The 27,274-nt window shown below is 40.7% G+C and overlaps 1 protein-coding gene and 1 long non-coding RNA gene across 7 annotated transcripts; both read left to right on the top strand.

The window, feature by feature from the left end:
* The first annotated feature begins 1,282 nt into the window (after positions 1 to 1,282).
* Positions 1,283 to 20,424, top strand: LOC146613063 (vang-like protein 2). 6 transcript variants are annotated; one of them, XM_085377847.1, is made up of 9 exons: positions 1,283 to 1,322; positions 11,948 to 12,326; positions 15,568 to 15,691; positions 16,674 to 17,281; positions 18,499 to 18,632; positions 18,730 to 18,735; positions 18,833 to 18,968; positions 19,088 to 19,331; positions 20,164 to 20,424. In XM_085377847.1, the coding sequence occupies exons 2-9, from the start codon at positions 12,256 to 12,258 to the stop codon at positions 20,422 to 20,424; spliced, it is 1,584 nt and encodes a 527-aa protein (XP_085233973.1). In that variant the 5' UTR covers positions 1,283 to 1,322; positions 11,948 to 12,255. The 6 variants fall into 6 exon arrangements, with proteins under 6 accessions (XP_085233973.1, XP_085233972.1, XP_085233970.1 ...); XM_085377846.1 differs by lacking the exons at positions 1,283 to 1,322; positions 18,730 to 18,735 and having other exon boundaries at positions 12,230 to 12,326; positions 15,568 to 15,687; positions 16,667 to 17,281; positions 18,499 to 18,636; positions 18,840 to 18,968; XM_085377844.1 differs by lacking the exons at positions 1,283 to 1,322; positions 18,730 to 18,735 and having other exon boundaries at positions 12,230 to 12,326; positions 15,568 to 15,687; positions 16,667 to 17,281; positions 18,499 to 18,641.
* Positions 20,425 to 23,599: 3,175 nt separating this feature from the next.
* LOC146613062 (uncharacterized) lies at positions 23,600 to 25,347 on the top strand. Its single transcript, XR_014907072.1, has 5 exons — positions 23,600 to 23,682; positions 23,842 to 23,933; positions 24,282 to 24,320; positions 24,782 to 24,811; positions 25,040 to 25,347. It is a non-coding gene; the product is annotated as an uncharacterized LOC146613062 (long non-coding RNA).
* The last annotated feature ends 1,927 nt before the right edge of the window (positions 25,348 to 27,274 follow it).

Raw genomic sequence — 27,274 nt, 5'->3', positions numbered from 1 at the left:
AAAGGAATGCATGTTTAAGGCACTTCTACTGGCTCGAGTTCTCTGACCTTCAGGGACTTTCGCACTTTTGTGCGTGTCAGTCCTTTGTGGTTGAGATGACCTTGCTAAGAATATCCCCTCGTCATGATGTCACACAGATCCAAGAGTGGAAAAAACTCTTAAACTGAGTGCTTAAAGCAGTATGAAGCTTTGGCTTTGGCTACCTGCACACATAGTTTGAAACTTTGGTCATGTTTAATATGATCATCCATCCATTATCTTCCTCTTAAGCCAGCTCACAATGACAGCAAACGAAGGTTTTGATAGACTCAAAAGGCGGTTTTTGAGTTGATAATTTTTTAAGAGTCCTTGGGGAAAAAAGCAAGAAAGTAGAGATCCTCCTTAAAAGAAACACAGTGTGACTTAAGTACTGTAAGTAGTTAATGGTAAACCCTAGCCTGCATTTTGTTGGAAGGTAGTTGTAAAACAAATATTGTAATATTTTTAGTAAGACGCAGTACAGAAAAACCTCTGCCAAGGATCCTCTGCCATATCTACAGTGAGATTATTTTGAGCTACAGTACTGTGAAAAATGTTTGAGTCACCCTTAATTTCTTTATATTTTGCTGGGAAAATGTAAAATACGTGCAGCGATTTGCAGAAACAAGTCTCTTAGGTAAGCTCTCTTCTAATTTCTGTAAGTAGTCATCATGAATAGTCCTCCAGGCTTCTTGAAGGACATTTGGCATACCTCAACATTTCCTCCCTGTTTCCCTTTTTAAAGAATGGCTTCTTGATAGCCACCCTTCCATTTCTGACGAGGCTTCAGTGAAAATGGATCAACTGGCAAGGACATGTGCCAGGTCTTTGCTAGAGTCCAACCATTTATTAATATACATTATCCATGTTGTACAAATCCGTGGTATAATACAAAAAATGTTTTCTTCTTACCTCTAAACTATACGACATATTAAAACCTGTTCGTGCTGCATGTCTGGATTCGTAACCATCTTCTTAGCTGCACGGAGGTCAGGAGGTTTGAAAGCATCTAATGATGATGGCGCTTTTAGAGGACTGTTCCCGTCAGCAGCTCCATAAACCGCCTCTCTGTTTTAAGAGCCACATTACTCTGTCCCGGTCCCTCTCATCGAGCGCACACTCTCAGAGACATCAGCGCGGTGATAGATGCGCCGTGGCTGAACCACACTCTCTCACGGGCCTGGTCCCCCAGGGGGAGAACAGAGGAGGGGCCAGAGTGAAGCGGAGGCGGGGCGCACGGTGCTACGGCTGAGTGGAAGGAGAGTGGAAAGTAAGAAAATACCTGAATGGACGATCCGGAATAAGTAAGTAGTATTTCTTTGCGGAAATGTGTTAAAATGTTGGAAGTGGTGCTGTGGATGCTTGCGCGCTGTTGTAACGCGGAGAGGGGAGCTGGGAGGCTTCGGGGCGCCGGAGATCTCCGGTTTCCCCAAACAATAGTCGAGAGGACGCGATGGTCGCCCTTTTTTTTTTTTTGAATCCGAAGGGAAGTTTAGGACCCTCGTCGGCGCTATTGTTGACCCCACGGAGGCCACGTAGCTCCCTGGATCGATTTTAAACGTGGGAGGAAGAGTTGCCTTTATTAATGTGAACAGAAGCGTAAAAAAGGAGACTGAGAGTGATGCGCCTGGAAGCAAAGAGCGCGTCCAGTGTGACTGCAGGCCGGAGGGTTTGAATTTTGTCCTCGGCGAAGGGCTGGTGGGAATTTCAGTGCGTCCATTCATTTTACTGCGAGGGCGTCCCATTTGGAAAAGGAAAGGGGAAAGAAAGGGAGCGGGCGTTGGGATCATTTGGCATCAGGACGCCACCGGTGGGGCCTGGGAGTCTCCCATTGTCCTGCCTTTCTCCAACACCCTCCTTTTTCATCTTGTAGGTCGCACAACTCTTTATACTCGCCCGGTTCTTCGCAGTAAGTTAGCCTTTGGTGGCTCTTTGTGCATGTGGAATATTGTTGAAATATTAATGAACGCAGCTCGACTCTTGAGCCACGCTGCCGTAGCCTGCAGCACGGTGCTAAAATGTCTAAACACAGGCTGTAATTCAAAGTGAAACAGGATAACGTTGCTGCAGCCGAAACAGGCCCTGATTACGCACAGATCCAGTGCTTGAAACGTCTGTTCGCCCTTCAACTTCTAATTTCTAAGATTTGAGTCCTGCTTTTGCGAGATAAAACTACACAATGCTATCACCAGGCTTTAAAAAAATACCACAGAATGGCTGTAAACTGCTTCCAGTGGGGATGTTTTAGTGATAAAACGGGTCGTAAACATAGCAGGGGCTCAGTGGAAATGGACTGAAGAAGGAATTTTACACAGTGATACCACAGAGATTAAGAAATATGAAGCACAGCTGGTTCATTGTAGAAGTATTGGTGCCCATTAATTTAGGAAATCTGAAGTATTAAGAAATGCTGGCAAAAATCAACTAGATTTCTCCCCTTATTGTTAGTTAAAATAAAAACTCCAGTATTTTATGTAGAAACATGTTTGGTCTGACCAGGAGTCTTAAACCCAAATACTACAATATTATCAAACAGAGAAAAACACCAAGACCTTCCATATTCAAGAAGCTGATGGAGAAAACGTTAGTTTTCTTTCTTGAAAAGCAGAAAATGTTAGACTTTACTCCTTTAGAAATAAACTGAGGTTTTACTTAACAATTCAAATTGTCCATTGGCCCTTTTCATCTGTAAATTGACTAATTTACCATTTCAGCTCTTCAGACAGCCTGGCTTTCTGCTTAAAGGGTCTGTCCACACAAACACAGAGAATACAGCTTGTCCTCTGACCCCCTGCGGTGTGCCTTCTACTTTGGTTCAATTAAAGTATAAGAGAAGCATGACAACTAGTAATGTGAGTGCAGAGAGAATTGTGCATGTATTTTCAGGAAACAGACATGGTAGAAGGTTTCTATCATGTCATATTTGTGTTTAATCACATGGAATCACATTTTGTTTTCTTTTTAAGTCAATGTGGTTGCTTCAGGTTGAAAAAATGCACAAAAAAGCTTCCAAATGTCTTGTGATAAAACATAATTTTGGATGTTTAAAGCACTTAAACAAGGAGTCAAATTGATGTTTGTCAGGTGACTCACAAATTAAGTCTTAATTAAGAAATTGCTGCAATATCTACATTAATATTGTCATCATGAAAAGATTTCAGTGCTCAGAAAGTGTTTCCTGAAGGGAATACGAGTGTTTTCTTATTCAAAATAAATGCATCTCTGTTTGACTCATACAGCTCTTTTTGACTGCCTTAAAAAATGCAATAGTTTCTGACTCCAGTCTGATCGCCACATTTGAACTTCTGCTGTTTTTATAGTCTCTGACAGTGAATTATGACACGCCTCTGCATTTTTGGACTTTTTCAAGCAACTCCTGACGTTTTATAACCCAAACAAAGAAAATAATGATGCTCTGACTTATCAGTAACACATAGTTGGCTGCTGTTGTTAGACTCGCCATAGTCATGACTCATGAATCATCTCAGCCGCTTCCTGTCTCTGCAGTACTTTTGTTTGGATATGAAGACAAATCTATACAGAGTCAGAAGACAGGCCTGTTGATTCAAACACACCCTATTAGATTTTCTCACTCGCACACACGCGCACACCTGCTCCCGTTTGCTCGCCGTGTGTGCAGACCTGGACAGAAGCAGTTGTCTTGTTGTTCACTGGTTTTACTGATGTGGGTGGCGGTCTCTGTTCTGTCTGTGTGTGTGTGTGTGTGTGGCCCTTGTTACACTGATGAGCCTCTTCCCCTGTTGGACCCTGGGCGTGTGCATGCTTATTTTCACAGTTGGTGGACTATATCTGGCCTAAAATGGCTATGGAGCGGAGCTGGTCACTTCAGAGGTGTCCCGGCTTGCTTTTCCGCCCTGACAGCTGCCGTCACAGTGCAAGCAGCTCCAAACTTTTTGACGGCAGCTCGATTTCTTTTTGCCATGGGGAAGGTAGCTATAAAATCTTCCATGTGCTTGTTTTGATTACCGTGTGACTAGATCTGCACGCTTGCAGCAAAATAATTGCACTGTTAATGGTTTGATTTCATTGTTGGAATCATTTTTATTGATGAGCATAACCAAAATGGTCTTCTATGAACGTCTGCACTGTTTTAAGCTGTATAGTTACTTTAAATGATGCATGAAGAAATGCATATGAAATCCAAACTGCAAGCCAAAGATGTTTAAACTATGGATTTGACTCAGGAGCGTTGTTGCTTTGAGCTACATTAATTGATTTTGGATGCACTGAGTCATAAACCAGATTGATTTAAATTGAAAACAAAAGGAGTTGGTACAATAAATTCCACAATAAAAAAAATAATGAAGTCGATTTTAGCTGTTGAGGATTGGGACCCTGTGTGGAGGCTGTGTTGTGTGCATATGAGATTTGGTTCCTTCACTCAGGCTTGAATGTGTTTGTCTTCTGTTTTCAGAGGAAGCTGTTGTCTTTGCTCTCAGTTGATGGCGCATATTAAATGACTTTACACTCCCTTTGGCCTGAGCCATAAAACCTTTGAGCCGTGGCTCTAGTAGGCCTGAAGCCCAGCATCATAACTGTTTAATCTTAGACCACACACACACACACACACACACACACACACACACACAGACACAGAGGTTTCTGGACTGGCTTGCAGTGGACAACCCTGGTGAAATCGGTCAGAGCTTTTTTATTTTTTAGAAATTTGACTCTTTTTGCGTAAGACTATATGGAAAAAGTCATACCGGTATTTGGTTAACAATGTCAGGAGGAACAATGGCTTAGCTGGATGAAAAGAAACGAACCTTTTGTGTAAGGTGCTAATCAAAAACTAGAACCAGTGGTAGGTTGTTATTGCTTTACTGAACAGATTTGTGCTCAGATGTACTTTTACACTGTGGGTGTGTGGTTTCCTTTTTTTTTTTTTTCTTTTTTTTTTAATACTAATGCTGCTGATTAAAGATGGAAGGCGAGAATCCTCTTGAAGTCCATGAAGTAGGTCATAGAGGACGGTGGGATGAATAGGAAACCTTATCCATCTTAGTACCGGACCACACCTTTGTAGATCAAGTGTTCAGTCATATTCTCACTATCAGGCCAGCACACAGGCAGGTATGGCAACAGGATTATTTCAGACTGTAAAGGTCAGCAGACCATGTGCAATCTAGATTTACTCATATCAAAATTTTCTGGTAGCTTAGTGCTTTAAGCCACTTGAAAGTGATGTAATATTTGCAACTTTCTTTTCATACTTTCTTTAGAGAGGACGGGCCTTTTGCAGGCCTTACTTGCAGAGACGGCCCTGTGCGCTTTACTTTTTTGAAGCATATGTCTCTCATTATACGTATAACAGGCTGAATGTAATGTTTACAAGAAACTGCTTTATCTACCTCAAAGGTCAAATGCTGAAAGATGATGTCAGCGTTTCAGCATAAAAACAGAGTTAATTTTACACTCGACTCCAGTCTTCGTACAGAGAAATCATTCACTGAAGCTGAAAAAAGGCCTTTTTTTTTCTTTTTTTTTTTTAAATTGACAGGAGCCCCAAAAACCCAGAATGCAGTGCTGCTAGGGATCCACCAATTTATCCAAGTTTTACATCATCCAGCAGTTATTTATACTGTACAAGTCAATTTATGTTACGTTATTTAGAACAGGTAAAATGCTACAGAGAGCTCTAGTCTCCTTACCAGTCGGCAGATATCGTCCAGTCACAAATTTAACATTATTGCTCATGTTTACTTGGATACTGTCAAAACTTTTTTTTTAAAGAACATAAAGCAGAAGGACATGTTTGGAGAGTAATTTAGATAACGCATGATCACATAGCTTATCCTAATTGCGAAAGCTGCAGCAAAGTAGCATCACAGCTGAGCAAACGGTGGAGTCAAACAGTGCGTCAGTGCTCACTTGTTTGGGAAATGCAAAGTTGAAGAGTTGAGAAACATTAACCCCGTGTTTATGTGCCTGTGCATGTAAAACTCAGCAAAACTCTAAAACATCCCCAAATATTAAGTTCAGTCCTTCACAGCCTCTGTGTGCAGCTTCTGTGACAGTTCACATTTTGAGATTCTGAAGTTCCCTTTACAGCTTTGCTACTTAAATACTGATTTTTAAAGGTCAGATAGACTATACCCAGTTCAGTAGTTTGCAGCAGTGATTATGATTGTGAATGCAGTCTTTCATTCTTTGGAGAATACCAAATGTTTATCGATACACCATAGTAAGTGTTATCATGCTAATGTTTTTCATTGTTGCACAGTCTTGGTTTCAGTGTATGTTGTCATAAATGTTGTGGTTAAGGGTAAAAAGTCATTGTGCCATGATGTGAGTGACTGGAATAGAAGGACACTTGGCAGGAAACAGAAAATGCAGGAACTTAATTACAAACATTACCCTGCTATGTTTGCTAGGTGTGTGAGCAAATGTGTGTATTTAGCCGGAGGGCTTTTGTGAACAGTGAGCTCTGCTTGTCTGTGTATTCTACATGTCGTTGATTCAGAGGGTTTCACAAGAACCATAATTACCAGTTAAATCATCTGCTACATGTTTTTGAAAGTTTATCTTCTGTTTAATCTAAATTAAACTTTCATATCAAATCCTAAGATCCATGTTTTAGATGTAGCCGGTAGGTTTCTCCAGCTAACTTGGCTATCCTAATTTCTGAGACGTTAGTTAGTTAAATGCCTTTTGAATTATTTGTTGTCTTTCATTAAGATGCCATCATCAGGCACGAAATTTCTCATGACCTCTTAAGTCCATCTTTCATTGACTTGTAACTTGAAATCAAGTCTTAACGTTCACAATGAATATTCGCTGTGTTAAATAGTAATACTTTCATTTAATTATCTTACCTCTTTGAGAATATGTCAATATTACCTGAGTGCTTTCACGCTCTGCTGATGATAAATCTTTTTTGTTTTTCCCCCTTTCATGCAACTGTCACCACTCCGCCCACAATGGGAGGAAATGTCAACATATTAAGGTGATAAATATTATGTTTGAATGTCTTTTCTCGTTGCCTTTGTCCAACGTGTTTGTGTTGTATCTCCATACGTCTCTAGGGGGAATTTAGACTCCTATGCTTGGCCTTTTAAATGCTCTCTAAGGCTTTTGGATACATATAACCGTGACACTCTTCACAACATTTGTCTTTACGTGCAAGCAAAAGCACACATTTATGTCAGCAGCATTTTATGTATGGCAAGAGCATCCAAGGAGGGTTTGCTAAGGGCTGTGCTGCAAAATGGGAATTATACCAAGGGCCAGATATACAGGATACAGTTTATAGACGTGCTTTAATTAAATTACCAGAAGAAAATAAGATCATTAGTCTTTATAAAATGTAGTTAAGCAAACTAACTCCACAAAGAAGGCTTTCCTTCAGCCAACTTATAACAACCTGTTCCACAAGCTTGAAGTTGGGGCATTTAATAAAATCTTGTTAAGCTCTAATGTCAAAGCATAAAACCAGTCTTTTGTTTCAGTCTTGCACAGAGTGCGTCGTCAGCTCCTCAGCTCTGGCATTGCCTGTGTCACAGGCCCGAACACGACAGCTCAATATTTGTGCAGGAAGCTAATTTAAGAAAAAAAGAAGAAAATGGAGGCAAAAGCTCTTTGATCACCTAGTCTACCTGTACCATAGAGAGCAGCCTCCTGGCACGAAACAAAAATGAAGCTTGCAGCAAACTCTGCAGCTTCAACACTTTGAGATCAGGACTGAAAGAAGAAACATGTTTTGCTTTAGCTGCATACCTGTTTGCAGTATGTATGACTTCACATCTTTGCTGCTGTATATGTTCAAATGGGAACTATGTTCTTTGAAAACAAATTGTTTCATGGTAGGCGTCTGTTAACACTCAGTTAGACATGGACTATGTAGTCTTGTCACGTTCATTGTTTGCAGGCTTGTCAGATTGCCGATGCAGTGGAGGGTTAGTTTGCCATGAGCACAGGGCGGTGCAGACCACAGGCCAAACTTTCTTGAGAATCTAAAATAATTTGTGAGTTGGATTAAAATTGACAAATGGCTAGGTTGTGGGCTTTGATTTTGACACATATTATAAAGAGCACTAATCTGAGTAATGCTTTTGTTTCCTTTTTATCACTCATGCGTTCAAAAAGCTGAGCCATTTTCTTCTGTCTCTGCTGTTAGAGTTTCAGATATAGAGGAGTAAATATGCTGCTGAAATAAGACGTTACTCCTTCATTTTCCTTTGTCGTTGCTTGGAAAGGCAGACCGCATCATTATAATCGCTTAATTGTTATTTATGTGCGTTGGTGGGGCGAGCATTATGGCCAGTGATGATTTCCGATTGTTATTTTGGCCAGCGTTTCTCTGTCTGGGAGAGCAAATACCGGCTAAGCTTCTACAGCCATTAGATTAAACACTTTAGATTTGTGTCTCTTGCCTGTGTAGAGTATTTGGCTTGTCTGGGAATCTCTGAGTCCTCTCCACTTATTGTCCTCGTATTATTTTGCTGAGAAGCTCTACCCATATCTGCTCCTCTGTCTGTCCCCGAATGGCATGTTTAAAAGAACTTGTGAAGAGGAGTTTGTTTAATGTGCTTTTCTTCGGTTTAACTTGATCTAAAATAAGAATCCTCTTGCTTCGCGTGACATTCAGAATGCAGACTCCTGTCTGTTGTAGGGGTCGCATGAAACACAGCTTTTAAGCACTTTATTTGGCCTAAAAGCACAGCACCATTCTGCTAATTCCTCTGCTAAAGCTGAAGATAAAAGCCGATCATGATGCACCAGAAAGCAGCTGTTAGTCATTGGAGTTTTGTGGTTTTGGAATAAGCATGCTGTCGAGGTTTTGCACATGGCTGCAAGGGTCCAAAATCTTCTCTGGTCTGCTAAAAGTTAGTGATTCCGGATAAGGGGAGGTTTCTCATAACGTTGAGCTATTGAATTTTTCATTATTTGCTATCATATTTATGCTGGTGGTAAGTGGTGTTTATTTTAAACAGGAAGAAACTTTCAGAAACTGAGATCAGCGCATGTGTGAATAATCCCTATGAGGGGACTGGCCTGGTTGTGCGCTGATCATACGCAGAGCTTGGTAAACTGTTGTTTGCATGTTATAGCTGTGCACAACCAGGGGCAGTCTAAAGTCTGTGTGCTGCTCTTGTTTCAGCCACTGATGATCTTCAAGATTATTAGAAAAGCCCTGGTTCCAGGGAAATGGAACAGACTTGCTGCCAGGAGTGGGTGATATTGTCACAACATCATTTATATTTCAAGGAAATTTGGGAAAAATGTATCTATTAAAAAGATATAGTGAACAGTGTTTTATCAGTGATTGCAGCCTGCAGGAAGCACTATTTATTTATTACTACAACACAAAGAAACTGTCAGTAACTCCTGATGACACACTATCGAATTTGAAGTGTGACTCTATAGAAACAAGATGCTAGCAGCAGGATTATAGCACTGCACTATATATGCACTGATAGTGGCAAAGTTAAATCTAAGCATTAAAAGTAACCTAAGTAGCGTTTTCCATGGAAGTTTTAAGTAAAAATATAAAACAAATGCTTAACATTTTAATAATACTACTACTAATAATTAAAGTAGCTTAACCTTAACTTAGACTCACAATATTTTCACATAACACTGAAAAATATTTTCTACCTGGGATCTGGGTATAGCTTTATCAGGAGTTGCTTGAAGCCCTGCATTTCCATCATGTAACTGCACCCATAATTTCCATCCATCTCCCTGTCATACAGACAACTAGCAGTGCTCTGGCGATCCCCGATGGAGTCTCCGTTGTTTACTTTTTCCAAGCATATCATCAGCTCCTAGTATCTCCTCCTCGCATGGCGTCATAGCTTGGTGGTGTCTTTTTTACCACAAGTGTTGAAACAAGTGTAGTGTTTCCACCTTTAGCGGGAACAGCTTTCTCGCATATTTTGCAAAGTGCTGTAATTTTTGTTTGAGGTTGTTGAAGGGACTCCCTGTTACTAAATTATTATTGGAGGCTGCCTCTTGCTGTAACACATGTCTGGGCTTGTCTCATGCGCACTATGAAAGTAAACGTATGGCATCTCTTTATCATTAATATCACGCTCTGACACTCGTGCATTTGTCACATACCATTAGTCTTTTGCTTTCTATAACCAAATGCCTAAGCTAAAAGACACACATGCAGTTTCACTTGGAATAAAGGCTTGGGTGCTCCAAAGGCTCTAAAAGACTCTTTCAGTCTTTATGATGTCAGAGTGGAACATTGATGCCCCACCCGACCTATTATTCAAACCCTTTGTTTGTGAGGAACAACCAATGAGAAGAAAGATGACTTAAGTTGGAGGGCTTGTTGCAGACAGTGGATGAACTGACACTTTACCGTGTAATAATGATGATGATAATACTGCTGCTGCTACTACTACTACTACTACTAATGATGATAATAATAATGATGATGATAATAATGATGCAAAAAGAGATGGTGAAAATGTGGATAAACTTTGACAAAGAGATTGGATTTCATACAGGACTTGGATGAAGGGAAGTGGATTTTAAACTCAATGGTCTTGATGGGGCATAAAAGCATCTTTAAGTGGAATCTGTCCGGCATTGATAGCAGCTAGCCTCCCTCTCCATTTCCCAAAGAGGGCCAATCAAAGCCAGTGAGCCACGCCCTCCCTTTATCGATTAACTACCATGTGACAGCCAAACATCCATCACGCCGATACTTTTATTTTGGTGATTTTTTATTTTTTTTTCCCTCCCGCGTGGACAGACAGTGTGTCAGAGGGCGGTGTGAGGTCAGGTTTCCACAGTAACTGTCAGCCTCCAATCCCCCTACAGCTGAACACCCTCATTCATTACCATGGCAGCGGAGAGGCCCCGTTTCCCGGGGGACGAGGGGCGTGAGGGACGGAATGTGAGACGGCGAGAGAGGGAGGGAGAGGGCAAACAAGTTTAGTGAAAACACAGTAATCCAATATGGCTGCCATTGTGACACAGCTAACTGTGGCTAATGCTCGCTGCTTGGAGAGAGGAGATATAGTCGTGTGATGATTAACCTCAGCTGAGACCTGGAAGCGATGAAAGCGCTTGAAGTGAAACCGAAGCCTCAGTTTAGAAGGTTAATGTGTTTTATAGTGGATGTGGGTATAAACCACATAAATGGACTCTTAAAGGGTCATTTTACTTTACTTTAAAAAGGGAGGAGTTTTGAGGCTTTCTCTTAAGTGTGAGATTAAGAGAGTTGGTGACCTCCCTTTAAAAAAAAACAAAACAAAACAAAAACTTATGTTTTTTTCTGTTTTGTGCCGTTTAGTTACCTGTGCAGCCCACAAAGAAGGATGCCCATATTCCTGTGTGTGCCTGTCAGTTAATGATGGCTTATAGGTCAGACCTTGTATGACTGCCGTAGTGATTTTAATGGAAAATGACCAGGGTGCACATTAAGACATGCAAATGAAGCATGCAGACGCCCTCAGACTAGTGGAAAGGAGTTGACGTCTGAAAGGGGCTTATGATTTTAACCTTCCATGTGTTCGCAGACGTCTGCGTTGTTACTTCTTTCTAAAGTTAGGCTTCAGGCGCATTCCTCAGACAGCATTTTGAAATGTGCTATGCTTTTCAATGCCTGATATAAAGCCAGTGTTTCCAAAATGATCTTTATCTTGTAAATTGTTCCAAGGCCGTGATGCGTATTATGAAAAGGAGCTTTTGCCCAAGTTTAGAAGTGACACCGGGGACCTTGTTTTGTACCATCTAGATGGTCTGGTGTGACTGCTGTTAGGAGCACAAGGCAGGAAGCTCAGGCAGGAAAAAGGAAAAGATAAATATGAAGCCTGCGGTGTATTTTTAGTGTGTTGTCAGTTCAGTTAAACTGTGCAACTTAGGAGCACAAATAGTAGCTCAGGCAGAGAAATGGCTACATGCGATGCTGAGTTTTAACCAGCGCTCTCTTTTTGTCCTTCTCTTTCAGATCTCAGCAACCTCGGCTCTCCCCTGTTGCAACTCTCCTGCCCATCATCCTCTCCCACCCCTATTCCTTCCTCATCATCTCATCGTTTTAGCCTCCCCTGCCCTCCCATCCTCCCTTCTCTTGCTCCCCCCTCATCGGCCTCCAAGATAGATTCCCTCAGGAGTAAGGTTGACCTACTCAAACTGCCCCTGGCTCTCTCCACCAAGTCCATCTCCGAGCGCAAAAACCAACTGGGAGGCGTCGGCGAGCAGCGCGGCACGGCGGGAGGAGGCGGGGCTCGTAAAGCCCGCTCACCGCCGACCCGAGACATGGACAACGAGTCGCAGTACTCGGGCTACTCATACAAGTCCTCCCATTCCCGAAGCTCCCGAAAGCACAGGTGGGTAAGACCCATTCAAGTAGGCACACTCAGGCTCATAACTTCATGTATTTGTTTCTGGTCTGTTGTTTGGACTGATTCGAATATTGGTTGGTTTAAATATTGGATCTTCAAATACATATTGTGATTTACACAACATAATTAGAATGACAGCAACAACAACTGTATTTCTGTATTTGTATTTTTTTAATCAAATATTTATGCAACTGCAGCAGTAGTCAGTCCAAGAGTGTAGATCAGGGATCTACGGTGTAGGGAAAATAAGTGCAACATGATGTCTCAGTTTTTCAACATGATAACAAAATGCTATTGATAAAGATAACGAAATCGCATCAATCTGCCAGAATGAATGAATGTGTAGGAAAAGCTGTAAAAGTCATGAAAATACAGTTAAGTCTAAAATCTGTGCCGTCCTTTAAATATTCGAAAGCCATCCCAGTGGGCCAGATTGAAGTCTTGGCTGGGCCGATTCTGGCCCCCCGGCCTTATGTTTGACACCCCTGGTCCTAATTATTATTTGAGTTTTTTCTTTTTCTGAAGGAGACTCCCCAGTCACTGAAACTCAGCAGTGAACCAAAATCTGCAGCTGCTGCCTCATAAATCAGCGATTGTGGCACTTATATTAGTTAGAAAATAACAGTTTTTAAAGGTTTTGAGTTTATATACAGGTTTGTACCTGATGTGTATGTGGTTTCTAAACTCCAGACCAACACTAGCCATCTGAAAGGATAACTAATCATCAAATGTTTTATCACTTTGTAACAGGTAGTGACTTGTGAGGTTTCATAACCAAATTCTCCCTATAAGAAGTCGTCAGTAACAGTAGGGTGTCTGGTATGCAGCTCAAAAGCTTTACAGATGCTGTGGATGAAAACCACATGCTGAGATCCACACTAGGAGACATAGTGGCACATATTTTAATACTGAACACTCACACATCATACATCTATATTGAAAATAGGAATTATAAAGTATACTTACTCATACATAACCTCATATAGAGCCAGGAAGACGGCTTTAATTCTAAACACATCCATCAGAGTCGCTACAGTGAACTAAGAAAACAGTTTGCTGATTAACCACTCAAAGAAGAACCTTAAGGAAGCATTTTCGCTGAATCTGTGCGAACGTCTGTTTGCTTGATTAAACTTCAAATTTTTTAAGCTCCAATCTCAGTTGATAAATTGGAGGTGGTGAGCGATGGCAATGCTTTTAATTTCCTTTCTGGCAGTATCGTTTTGTTATGCTTTAGAAAAACACCACTGTTCACTGGGTAAAGAGGAAAAAAAGCTATGAGGCAATTAATCATTCTGACTGTTTTTAAATGAGAGGAAAACAGACATAATTCAATTAGTGACTATACCGAGGAATGTAAGACCCATTTCTTTGTTTACGAGGAATTTTAAAAAGTTACAGTTGTGGTCAAAAGTTTCATACACTCATCATGAAGGTCACAGTAATTTGGGGCTTTCAACTTTTTCTTTGAACTGTTTTTTTTCCCCTGGGTGGCACCAAAGTACAGCATGTGTCTTTAATAAGTTGCTGGATGCACAAGTTTGAATTTATTTTGGAGTTTCTGTATTTCTCGCAGGGTCAAAAGTATAAATACGGGCTCGGATATAAACATACGCTGACTTAAATCTTTTAACAAGTGGTGCTGAAGCTTCTACAGTGTCTTTTAACTCGACAAGACCAAGGCCTATTAACCTCTCATTGCTGATCATGATTGTGGGCAACTGTTTTCTTTTTGCCAGCATAAAGAGGAATTGTTTGACACCACTGCTCAAAAGAATGGGGAAACCCAGACTTGCATAAGTTGGGAAGATCCCTTGTAGCCATTTCTAAACAATCCCAAGATCATCCGTTCAAATAATTGTACGTAAGTATAACTTATTCACATGTGTCACGACTTTGATCCAAAAAGATCCAAAACGGTCCCCCCTCAGATAAGAGGAAATTGGTCAGGATGTTCAGAAACAACCCAGGAACCACCAGGGCCCAAGCTTGACATGAACTAGAAACTGCTGGACCACCAGCATCACTGTCCACAGTGAAGCTTGACTGAAATCTGCATCTGACCACAAGGCTATGGACATGATCAGATAAGATGGAGGCTGAAACATTTCTATTTGGCCTCAATGACAAAAGGTACTTTTGGAGGATTAAAGGTGAGGCTTTCAAACCTAAGAACACTGTACCAAATGTCACGCATGGTGGTGGTAGCATCATGCTCTGTGGCTGTTTTGCTGTCAGTGGTGCTGATATACAGGGTGGGCCATTTATATGGATACACCGTAATAAAATGGGAATGGTTGTCACCATTGTTTTTCTTGTGACATTACCAATAAGCTTGATGTGTCACATGGCCCTCTTCCTATTGGAAAAACAAAAGTTGTATCCAAGATGGCCGACTTGTAAATGCCCACCATGGTCACCACCCATCTTGAGGAGTTTGCCCCCTCACATATACTAATGTGCCACAAACAGGACTTTAATATCACCAACCATTCCCATGTTATTACGGTGTATCCATATAAATGGCCCACCCTGTATAATACAAAGTGGAATTACGAACAAGGAAGGCTACTTATAAAATCTTAAACTTCACATTAAATCAACAGCTAGAGGGTTGAAACTTGGACACATCTGGACATCTGGATCTGATTAAGCTTAAAAACTGGGTCCATGCAAAAAAAAAAAAAGAAGGAAAAAACAACCAATTTAATTGAACTTGATCAGTTTTGTCAAGACGAGTGGTCAAATAACAAACCAGAATTATGGCAGAAGCTTAATTCTGGTTAATGGCTATCAAAAGTGTCTGGTTGAGGTCGAGCTTGCTAAGGGACATTTAACCAAATATTAGTGAGGTGTGTGTGTATATTTGAGTTTGTGTGGATTAGCACAAAAGTCTAAAATAAATTGTTTTCTTAAGCCACTAAAGATGTTTGTTGTATAATGATTCCAGCCTGGAAAAATAACAGTTAAAAAACCCTTTAAAAGCCCAAAATTACCATGACATTCATGCCCACGATGAGTGTATGTAAACTTCTGACCACAACTGTGTGTTCTTCTATCACAAAGATTCACCACAGCAACTTTGACAGACAATCTGCTAAGACAATAAATAAAAATTGGATAACTAATAGCAGATTGTGTCATGGTGTAACATCATCACATCATTCGATGCGTCTGTGACTAATGTAGCCCTTTATGATATGATACATAATTTCTTTGTCTTCAGGGATCGGCGGGACCGTCACCGCTCCAAGAGCCGAGACAGCAGCAGTCGTGGAGACAAATCGGTCACCATCCAAACACCCGGAGAGCCGCTTCTCGATGCAGAGTCGACCCGCGGAGATGACAGGGTCAGTTACAGTGTTTTCTGCTTTCTTTTTGTTCATGCATCGTCATCTTTGACCTCATTTAATCACCAGTCATTATTCTAATTAATGGTTAACATTGTGCATATCTTATCCCACCAATGTTTCTTAAATCTACAATTTGTTCAAAAAATGTTAGTGACTTTCGGTCCTTTAGCTGCATGTCACTAACATTGACAAAGTTAATAGGCTCAGATTACCTGCTAAAATATTATGTTTAATTAAAGTCAAACACTCAGCTGAACTACAAATAGTCCTTTAAACCAAAACTTTGACCTCTCTACTTTATTCAGGTCAAAAAGCTATTGCTGAATTCCCCATCAGTTTTCCTTTGTTATCCATTCAAAGTGGTCTCTCAGATTCTTTCAACAGCTCAAGTGTGTTTTCTTAGAGCTGTTAATCATATCGTTTCAGTCCTTTTCTGCCTCGTCAGTTAGCGAGGAGAGAGCAGGTGCTGACTTTAAAATAATATGACTTCACTATTTAAAGTGCAGAGACGTGCTTTCATTAAGGAGCCCGAGGGGACGTATTTGTTCTCAGATGAAGTGAAGAGTCATTCTTAAAATGGTAAAGGGGCACTTGCATTAAAGCTTAACCAACCTGCAATCGCTCTTGGGACAAAGATGTTCAGGGCTTGAGCCCTTAGCTTCTAATTTTAAGTTGAGGGCTTTTTAGCTGCTCAAAAAAGATTTTTAAAAAAGCAAGAACTGTTCATTTGTGCTTACTCTGCCTTCCAACCAACCCTTTCATGTAAACATCTTGTGTTCATATATGTAGGATAAGCAGCTTCAGATTTTGTCTCACACCCTCCTTTTCTTAGGTATGGCTGAGCAACTCCTGTTCACACATACAATCCCAGCATTCTTAGCCTCTTGAAGAGGTGCAACTTAAGTCAAAGCTGGGGGTGAACTTAATATATTACTCAGCATAGAGATTAAAATGACTAATTGTTTTCTTTGTTGTGCAGGATGACAACTGGGGAGAGACCACCACTGTGGTCACTGGCACCTCAGAGCACAGCATCTCGAACGAGGACCTGACCCGCGTCACCAAAGATTTGGAGGAGTCAGCTCCACTGGAGTGCAAGCGTTTTGTGGGTCCGGCGTTGGGAGGCTGCCTGAGCTTCTTTGCTCTGGTCACGCCATTAGCCTTCCTCATCCTGCCGCAGGTCTTGTGGCGTGACGCCCTCGAGCCTTGCGGCACGCCCTGCGAGGGCCTCTACGTCTCCCTGGCCTTCAAGCTCTTGGTCCTGCTCATCTCCTCCTGGGCTCTGTTCCTCCGCCCTCCCCGCGCCACCCTCCCGCGCTTTTTTGTCTTCCGCTGCCTCCTGATGGTGCTGGTGTTCCTGTTTGTGGCGTCGTACTGGTTGTTCTACGGCGTGCGTGTGTTGGAGCCCAGAGAACGGGACTATAGGGGGATTGTGGAGTATGCTGCCTCGCTGGTGGATGCTCTGCTCTTCATCCAGTACCTGGCTCTGGTGCTGCTGGAAGTCCGACACCTTCAGCCAGCCTTCTGCCTTAAGGTGGTGCGGAGCACAGATGGTGCCAGCAAGTTCTACAACGTGGGCCACCTCAGGTTTGTGACACCAGCCATGGCATTTAATTAATATCTTTACAGAATTGTTGTTTGTTACTTGGTTGCCTTCTAGTAACAAAATACGATAAACCTGCTGAGAGGCAGAAGATTAACCTCATGAGTCCCAAACTCTTATTCGCAATGTACCACAGACAGGCCTGTGCTCAGCAGCATGAAGTATAAGCTGCAGAAAAGCTAAATGCTATGTCCTTACATGAGGATGCAGGGTCTCAGTTACTCTATGGAGTGATTTTTGCTGGTATGGATTGGGTCCTTTGTCTTTACAAAGGAAAGAGTCACTGCAAATCAATACAAAGTTGTCTTAAGTGGGTTTAAAATGTCTGAAAGTTGATACTTGGGTGTGTTCACGCTTGTATTTGAGAAGCTTTACAAGCTTTTTTTCTCTGCCTGTGCTCTGAAACCACATCCTAGAGCGGGAAAAATGTATTTTTAAGTTGTCAAAATCAATCACACACAGATTGTTTTTTGGAAACAAACTGAAGGGGAAGTGTGCGTGCATGCATATCTCCATCAGGCCATTATTTTTTTTTTAAACGTGAGCAGCATGCAGAGACATCACAACTTAAATCTGATTTCATTTTTCCTTTTTTGATGATTCAAGGATGTAATCCATCCCCAGCAGTCACACCTACATCGTGTACACGGGCATTATTTTAAGTAACTTTAGTAAGATTTCAGTGAAATATAAAAAAAGCGTGACACTGGCAGGGACTCCATGGTTTTGGTGATTCTGGTGGTCAAGAACTGTTTAATGGAAATATAATATATGCTCAATTATTCTGATTATCCCAATGGACTGGGTAAAAATGTGCATATATTTCTTAGCATATTGCATGTATTTATTGTTGTTGAAACATTTCTTAGTTTCAACAACAATAAATCTATTAACTTTAAAGCGGAAGTTTCACAAAACCTAGGTAAATATTAAACTACACCAAAAAACAGTTTGGGGGATGTGAGGGGATGCATTTTACTTTGAAGTATTTTACTGTCCAAACATCAGTGTATCTTATTTTAAAGTAATAGTTGAGGTGTGACATTAAACGAGATCACCATCAAAGGCAGAAATGTGAGGGAGGTGCTGAGATATAGTTTACATTTACGTCTGTATTAACTGCAGCCTGTCCGTTGTGCAGTCAGCAGCTGTTGTTTGACCTGTACTTACTGTGACACTGACGACAGATACTGTGTTTTAGCATCCAGCGGGCAGCTGTCTGGGTTTTGGACCGTTATTACAGCGACTTCCCCGTCTATAACCCAGCTCTCCTCAACCTGCCCAAGTCCATCCTGTCCAAGAAGATGACAGGCTTCAAAGTTTACTCTCTGGATGGTAAATATAGTTTCGTCCTGGCTCTGACGTCTGTCTTTAATCCAGTAGTAAATCGTTTTTTCTTTAATTTTCGTTGCCGTTTGTTGGTCTACGTCAGAAGCAGGTGGCTTTACAGCAAGAACGGGAAACATAAAGAACTCCTTAAACTACCTGTCTGAGTTCTAATGTGCAGTCCAATACTCCCTCCTTCGGTCTTACAGAAAACACCACCAATAACTCCACAGGCCAGTCCCGGGCCATGATAGCAGCTGCTGCTAGACGGAGAGACAACTCCCACAACGAGTATTACTACGAGGAGGCCGAGATGGACCGAAGGATCCGCAAACGGAAGGCCAGGTCAGATACACTCCACGTTCCTCGTCGGCCTCGAGGGCCATTTATCACCCGCAGAACTTTTCGGTTTTTCATCTTTGATCTGTTGGGTATGTCACCACAGTTCTCTTTTACTCTAATAGGTTGGTGGTGGCGGTGGAAGAGGCCTTCACGCATATCAAGCGCCTCCAAGAGGAAGAGGCAACCTCATCTCCCAAACACCCCAGAGAGGTAATGGATCCTCGAGAGGCAGCCCAAGCCATCTTTGCCCCGATGGCCCGGGCCATGCAGAAGTACCTGAGAACCACACGGCAGCAGGCCTTCCACAGTATGGAGAGCATCCTCACACACCTTCAGTTCTGCATCACGCACAACATGACACCCAAGGTGAGTCGTCAATAGTTCCAATACAGCAAACAGCCTAATTGATATTAAAATATTTGTTTGTTTTGTTTTTAAACATGTTTGAGTATTGATGGCTGTTTCTTAGCAGAATTTTCTACTAGAGAATCGAATACATCTCTAACTCGGAGGCGCCTAAGTCCCTGATGATAGCAGCCACTTGATACTGTTTTCAGTCTTGTCCTGTGTGTACAGATACTTTCTATTGATTATCAAAACCCTTCTATATTATTTACCATAAGGATGTTTTTTTTTAATTTATTTTTTGCTATTTAAACCCAAACAGTCCCTCATTGAGTGCAGATGTACCTACCTTTACTCCTGAATACTCTCTCTTTTTGGGACACTTTCTTTTATTTAAAAAAACAAAACAGCTTCTATCAGTTGCTGTCTTATTCACAAGAGGTCAACACACTGGATCAATGTGCATATTTGATCTGGTATGGATGCTCCTTCCATCCCAACATGGCCCGTCCAAGGGATTTGTGCTTCCTTTCGGTCTCGAGAGGAGATGCCAGGGATCTAGTGTTAGCCAAATATGTTACCACTGTAGGACAGAGCCACTTTAATTAAATATAAAATAAATACAACACAATAAGGGGATCTTTGCCACTACAGAAAGGCAGAATTATTGTAGGATAGTATTTCTTTTACTTGTTTTAGCGGACAGTGTAGATCGATGAAATGATCTTCAAAGCCGCATCATTAGTGATGTAAATGTAGTTAAGTGCTTCATGAGTGTACTTGGGCACGGCACTTCAGCACTAAGACAGCTGGTGTTTCCTTGGTGATTAAACTCCAACATCCTCCTTTTCAGGCTTTCCTGGAGCGTTACCTCACCGCCGGCCCCACCATGCAGTACCAGCAGCAGAACGGTAGGGGGCGCCAGTGGACTCTGGTGAGCGAGGAGCCGGTGACCTCAGCCCTGCGTCAGGGTTTGGTCTTCTCCCTGCGACGCCTGGACTTCTCCCTTGTTGTCACGGTGACGCCGCTCCCCTTCCTGCGGCTCGGGGAGGAGTTCATCGACCCAAAGAGCCACAAGTTCGTCATGAGGCTGCAGTCTGAGACCTCGGTGTAAAGGCGTCCAGTAAAACGTCTTCTTTTTCCTACACTTTCCTCTCCCCTCGTGCTAACTCCTCCTGGATCACTGATGCGGTGGGACATGCGGAGGCCATGTGGTCTATTCTGGCCCAATCATTTCCCCTCTCATCAACAAACAAACCATTCAGAGAGGAACATCTCTGCGGGCCTCATCCTTCCTGTTTTGTGATCATCACAGATGCTTTGCGTCAGACTGTGATCAGCTCAACGATTGTTCAAACCCTGGAAGTAAACAGATGCCTTGACCTTTTCTTGTCTTGACAATGTCTTTACGGCACACTGTAAAGTTCTTTCTTCCTCTAAACGGGGACTTTTCCTCCTTTTGCCTCTTCTTTTGCTGTAACCACTGGACTAGTTTACTGTGCTGACTCAACACGTAAACACCAGAGGAAGGGGATTACATCACATGTGTCACTTCCTCTTATTTGTGTCTTAAAATCAGTCCAACTGGATTTCAGCTCTGACTGCAACGCTGATGTACCACTGCTCTCTGGTCCCCTGTCAGTGGTTGTTTAACATAAGCAGGACTGTTGTTGTTTTTTTACATATATATGTTAGAGGAGTGACTTTTTAACTTTCAGAATGTAGCATTTTGTGCAGTGAGTTAACATGTTCTCTCTTGTGGCCTTGAAGGGCCAGTATGTCCTTTTTTTTTTTTTTTTTTAAATGTATGTGACTATTAAGCAAAATGGAAGTACATTCCTAACTCACTGCAACTCCAAACTGTATGTTCATGATTGTTTAAATATGCAGCTTTAGTTCATTTAACACTGGTACTTTTACTATTGATGTCACAGTTTTAGCAGGACGTGTTACAGAATAAAAATGACATTTTCACCTGGTATTAACTGAGATTCTGAACATTACTTGCGTGAGGATCTTAAAGTGTGAGCTTGACGATGTTCTGAATTTTTCATACTGTCAACAAATCCAGCAAAAAGACCAACAGTGCACTCGTCTCGAGTGTCATTACTTGGAATCTATTCATTGCTGCTACTTCCTAAGAACAACTCATACATGCATTATGCTGTTATTATTATTTTTTAACTCATGGATACTATGTTTTTGGAAATGTTACTCATGCCTAAGTAGTAAGTGGATTTACTCAGTGCCATTTATAGCTGGTTACTTTTAGATACAATTGAGTATTTTTGGCAGCAGGATGGCGTGAGTGGAAAAATAAATTGCACAGCAATGGAAAAACTGGAGCCAGTAACAGGTCGATGCCACTCTTTACAGAGTAAAACATTTCTAATATCACATAATGGTTCATATTTTCAGAATATTACTTAGATTCTTTAGTAAGTTATACTCGCGCTTTATGTTCTGTCTGCTAGTCAGTCTCTCCAATGGGCAAACTAAAAACGTCTTGATATCAGCTCGTATCAGAGCAACGTGTATGCTGATACTGAAATATGTGTATTAGTGGATATTAACCTGATGTATTAGCTGTGCTTTAGAGAAAAAAAAACACATCACGTAGTACATTGGTGTTCTGGGTGTAGTTTTTGGATAGACCAGTAAATTAAATCAGGGTCTCAGTACCCATACAAAGCATGTTTTCTTTTTTCTTTTTCTTTTTTTTTTTTGGGGGGGGTGTTAATAATTGACTGGGGTATTTTTGGTCTTTTTATGGCTTTTATTTGACAATATGAAAAACAAGAGTATTACCAGCCTCACTCTTTAATGCAAATGCAATCTGTGCGTCCGATATGTTGAAATGCTGGTAAAATCTTTGCATTTTAAGTGATAAAATCTGCAGCTTTTCTGTGACTGACTGGGGGAAAAAGCATACTCTGTGCTAAATTCTAGTTAACTGTTTGTGCGACCATGTTTCAAGAGTTTCCTTAACAGATACTGACAGAGTTGCTGCATTATTGAGGGTATATTTAGATTCTGCGGAAGAAGTTCCGCCTGCACACTTAACTCTAAGCCACCCTAATAATCAGATAACAGCATTTTGAGTCACTGTGTGCAGGCGCTCATCTGTCATAAAACTTCAGTCCATCGGAAAATGCCCTGATTATTAATATTGGAAGCGAAATAATACAGTGTATCGTTACAGTGTAATACCAGGTGTAAATGTAGTCAGTCTCACACTTCTTACACAATTAAATGAATCCAGATGTGGCAGCTGTAGTTTAACTATGAGCTAGCTTATTGTGGTTTAATGTTTGTTTGTTTTTTCTTACATGCATATCTACAAGAATCCCAAACCAGACATGTGATTGTAACTCCTCTCTGCAGCTCCTCTGCAGCAGTAGCTTATCACCGCCTCGCCTTGTGCCACGAGCTGAAACGGGCACAGTGAACATGCTGCCTATGACCTTTCCTCAGCCTTAGTTTCCAGATGTGCAGGAGCAGCAGACTCTGACTCCCCCACCCCTTCGTCTGCAGGTCCTGATACTTAACCCGATGTTTCCACCCCACATGCTGAGCCACAGAAACAGACAAAAGCAGGCTGACTGTTTTTGTCAAATGCGATTTTAAAAAGTCCTTCACATTTCTGAAAAATGAAACAAACAAACACCAGGTCTGATTTGTTCGATATTTCATCTGATTTTTGTAAAAAAACTAACAAAAAAAACAAACGAACAAAAGAATGCATGCATAGATTTATTTTGGGCTCCAAATCCTTTTTATAATAAGTTGTTTTCTATCATTTTTACGGTGCCTAAGTTATGATGATGCAATTTTCAGAATGTAAAAAAAAAATTGTAGATCTGTGTTGTATTTTGTTCTTTTTGGTAACTGTAGCTTGTATAGTGTGCTAGGCTTTTTCCATTATTAAACCATTTATTACTTACAAGTCTCCTTGTTTCTTAACTTGCAGCATGGGGAACTTTAGTCTGTAAAGTGAAACATGTGACTGAAGCTAAGAAGCAAAAGGAGCTGAGACTTCTCTTTTTAATGTGGTTGAAGAAAATTAATATCTGCATTTGATCATTTTGGTTTGCTTTAATAAGAATTTGTTCTTGAATGCTGTTACCCAAAGCCGATTTGGGCCTTTGGACGTGAACAATTTTCACCAGTTTTTCACAAGACTTTTAGAGGAACTTCTGTCAAGTTGGGGGATGGCAGTGTGGTAGGCGTGTGGTTTCATAGCTTCAAAACGGACAGAGAGCCACTGACTTCCTGTTCGCTGCTTCTCATCTCTGTGAGTATAAGACATCTCGCTGACACCCTACAAGGGGAAAAACAAAGCAGATCAACCATCTTATCTTCAGCCCACCTGGTAAGAGCACTCATTGCTCTCTTTTTGATCCTGCTCTAGTAGGAGTACTTTTGAGATACCTGTGGCATTGAAAAGGGATGACACGGAGTTAGTGTCTCTTAACATCTTTCTTCTGGCTGTGTCGAGGATCGCGACTAAGTGTGTGTTATGTGTGTACAGACAGCATTGAAGGCATGGATATATGTTTTATCCTGGATGGTATTCTCATCCTATATGGCATCATCCTCACCGTGCTGTACTGCAGACTGAGGGTAAGGCAAACAGGAACCACACACACAGATCGCCATGATGGACTGTAGAAAGTGTACAGCTGTTACTTCTTCCTTCTAGACAGTGCGTGAAGGAAATGCACTTTAATGCAGCAATTTGTTTAAAGTTGCTCTTTATGTTAGGCTGGAAAAAGTATAGCAACTCTTATAAAACTTCCCCAATTTCTTTAGATAACTTTTTTAAAACTTGTGGTTCCTTGTAATAGTGTACGAGCATTCTTTTGAGTCAATTATCTAGAATCATTTTACATCCTCTTCAACATTTCACATGATTAATAAACTACAATGGGAGTCACCCAATCACATGCTTTCTTATTTCTTTTTTGACAGATGCGTCCGTCCAGCAGCTCATCTGGCAGTTACCCAGAGGTAAAATTAAATCTGTGTTATTGCGTAAAATTATAAAGAAATGGGGAATTTAATCTAAACACAAGTGTGTATAGAAAAGGGGTTTTTTAGCGTATCAAAGCTGTTTTTTCTCTGTAACATCATAGTTCAGCTTAAACACCAACCCTTTTTTATAATTTCCTGTAAGCAAGCTGACCACCGACCTATATTATTTATACTCTATGTATGTCGTCACAGTTTCCATCAGTGTTTTTTTCGCACCAAGTAACAGTGTCAGATCCCACTTCCTGTAAAAAGGGTCTAGATTTGCACATTACTCGTATCTCAAAATCTTAGAGTAAATGAAAAAAAGAAAAAAGAAAGACTGCCAAATGCCAGTCAGTACCCGAAGAAGCATCCAGTTATTTCACGTGTCCAACACTTAGTTGAAAGAATTGCCCCTGAACGCACTCTTGATCATGTCTTTATTTCCATTCACACAGAAACAACCCGCTGGGGGAGGCATCTATGCGGTGAGACTTCTCATTCTAATGCTTAAAAACATATTTAAAATGGCACATGACGGAAAAGTGACAGCACATTGCACAGTAGATGTTTTTCTTTTTTATTCATCTCGCTGGCTGTCACAAAATCACACTTAAGAGTCGGTGCAGGAAATGAACAGTGTCGTTTTAGAGCAGCTTTCACATCAAGTTTGTGCCACTTCACAGTATGTGTGTCTGTCTGCTTGCATCCTGCAGGGTCTGACCACCCAAAGTACTGACACCTACGAGACCATCAGACTGGACAAAAAGCCCATTGTCTAAAACAACACAGATTTGGTTCAATGAGGATGCTGTTCACAAAAACACAGTGTTACACCTGTTGAAGCTTTATACTGTATAATACGTTGTGTTGTCTTGTAGCGGGCCGGGGCATAGACTTCCTATATGCACATTTTTCACATTTACTTTGTAAAAAATGCTTCCTGTATTCTTGAACTTTATAGTGTGCATGCATGAGATATAAAATTACTAAATAATTTAACTGTTTACTAATAAAAGCTGTGTCGATGAGTTTAAACTGTGTGACTCTTTGTGTCTCACAGCTGCTCTTGCTGAAGTTAAAAAGAAAAGAGAAGTTTGAGGTTTCTGTTCAAGTCTTCCCTTTTTTTATTTGAGCTGTCTGGACTAGAACTTCGAGCCGTGTAAACAGAGCTTAACTTCACTAACCGACCTTTAGGAAAAGCTTTATAATCCCATTGCTTTAATCTGTCATTGCTTTAGTTTAATTCTAGCTGATCGATGCTTTGTGTCAGAAAATTCTGATGACTATAAATACTGGTTTCTTAAAAGCTTCTTTTAATGTCTTTAAGAGGCTTTATTTTTAAAGATCTGACTAACAGGTGAAAACACAAAGAAGCTCAGTTTGCAGATGACGTCAAAGAGGTTTATGACGAGAACTGAGAAGTTGGAACCAAATTGTCAATAATGAAACAATTGTTTCTGCATTTCTTCCTTTCTTAATAAAGACTTTATGATTACTGGTTAAAGTCAGGCAACACTTTTAGGGTTTTTAGACTAGTTGCAAAACCAAATGTAACACAGTGACTGATGCAGAAAGATTTTTATTTTTTAATATTGGCCTTTTCCTACTTTGGAAACATCTTATTTCTTTGTGTTAGTTTTTCATAATAGATGTCACCTTTCCATTTCTGAACCAACTATTATATATTGGCATTGCTCATAACTCAAAATGTTTCAAAGAAACTCAACGTATGATGGTATTTCACAAGTAATCCAAATTATGCAAAAAGTCAGTATTTTACAATTTTGATCCTTTTTTTAAATAACTTGTGCTAATCTCTGAGGCCCAGCTTCAGTGATTCATCTTTATCACAGTTTGTATAGCAGAAAATTAATTGATGATACTAAAAACATCCTCAAAGACCAACTTCTTCCAAAGGCCCTGAAAGTTTTTTGTATGATAAAGCACCACATTAAGAACCAAATGTGATAATTAAGTTGTACAGAGATCAGCAAATTAACACTTTGGATCCTATCCCCTGATCTTAAGCCAATCAAGAATCTACTGCCAGGATGTAAATGGCAGGTGGACAAGCAGGACCCCACAAATTGTCATCAGCTTCCAGCAATGCTACAGCAGGAATGGATCGCCATCAAGGTTTGGGCCAAAAGCTGATATCCAGCATGCCACAAAACTGTAGAAGTTACATTAACTAAAATAAAAGCATGCACAAAATGAACAAAAAACCTAAGTAAAAATGTAGGTGTATGAAACAAAACTACTCAACTTCTTTCTTCCTTAAAAAAATATTAGAACACATGTCACACAAATACTTTAGAAAACTGTCAAAAAGGTTAAACTACACTCTTACTTTTTAGGAATTAAAAAAAAAATCATGTTTTTGTACCCAAATTAGAGCTGGAACACTAACCTGGCACACTACACTGACAAATCAATATAATTTGGCATCCTAATAGCGCAAACCATAACGTGCTTTACAGTCAATAACAACAATAACCATATTTTAAAATTTAAAAATATGATTTTGATTTTTTTTAAGTATAAATTAGGAAATAATTGTAATTTAAAAAAAAAAGTATGTTACATTTTTTGTAACATCCTCTCTGTTGATTGCAGACGCAGGTAAGACCAGATAATACCACCAACAGAAAATCCTGATATGTGACTGTTCTGTTTAGGTGTCTAGATCTCACAGATAAATGTAACAGCTGCAACAAAGGACGTTTAAAATCTCTTTATTTGTCTCACCTGCCTTTGACATGGAAATATAACTGGAAATGCATTCAAAACAGACTCACAGGAGGCTGTACTTACCGGCTGTGTGCAGTTTTCCCCGAGGCTCCTCGCAATGACAGGACAAACTTGCTCACACTGAAGCGTCACACAAGCATTCTGCTGTTACAACATACCTGCCCCCAGCATTATCTCGTGAATCAAAGGAAGAAGTA

Source organism: Diplotaxodon limnothrissa, linkage group LG18 (assembly GCF_057381915.1).
Source record: "Diplotaxodon limnothrissa isolate DT_005_m linkage group LG18, D_limnothrissa_male_GT1.1, whole genome shotgun sequence".
Lineage (NCBI taxonomy): Eukaryota > Metazoa > Chordata > Actinopteri > Cichliformes > Cichlidae > Diplotaxodon > Diplotaxodon limnothrissa.
This window is presented reverse-complemented; position numbering and strand designations above follow the sequence as displayed.

Bases quoted from the DNA above. Each gene is read 5' to 3' on its own strand.
- LOC146613063 (XM_085377841.1), top strand. From the start codon at position 12,256: ATGGACAACGAGTCGCAGTACTCGGGCTACTCATACAAGTCCTCCCAT. The intron at 12,327-15,567 runs GTGGGTAAGACC...CTTTGTCTTCAG, and splicing joins CGAAGCTCCCGAAAGCACAG to GGATCGGCGGGACCGTCACC. The intron at 18,677-18,804 runs GTAGTAAATCGT...TCTAATGTGCAG, and splicing joins TGACGTCTGTCTTTAATCCA to TCCAATACTCCCTCCTTCGG.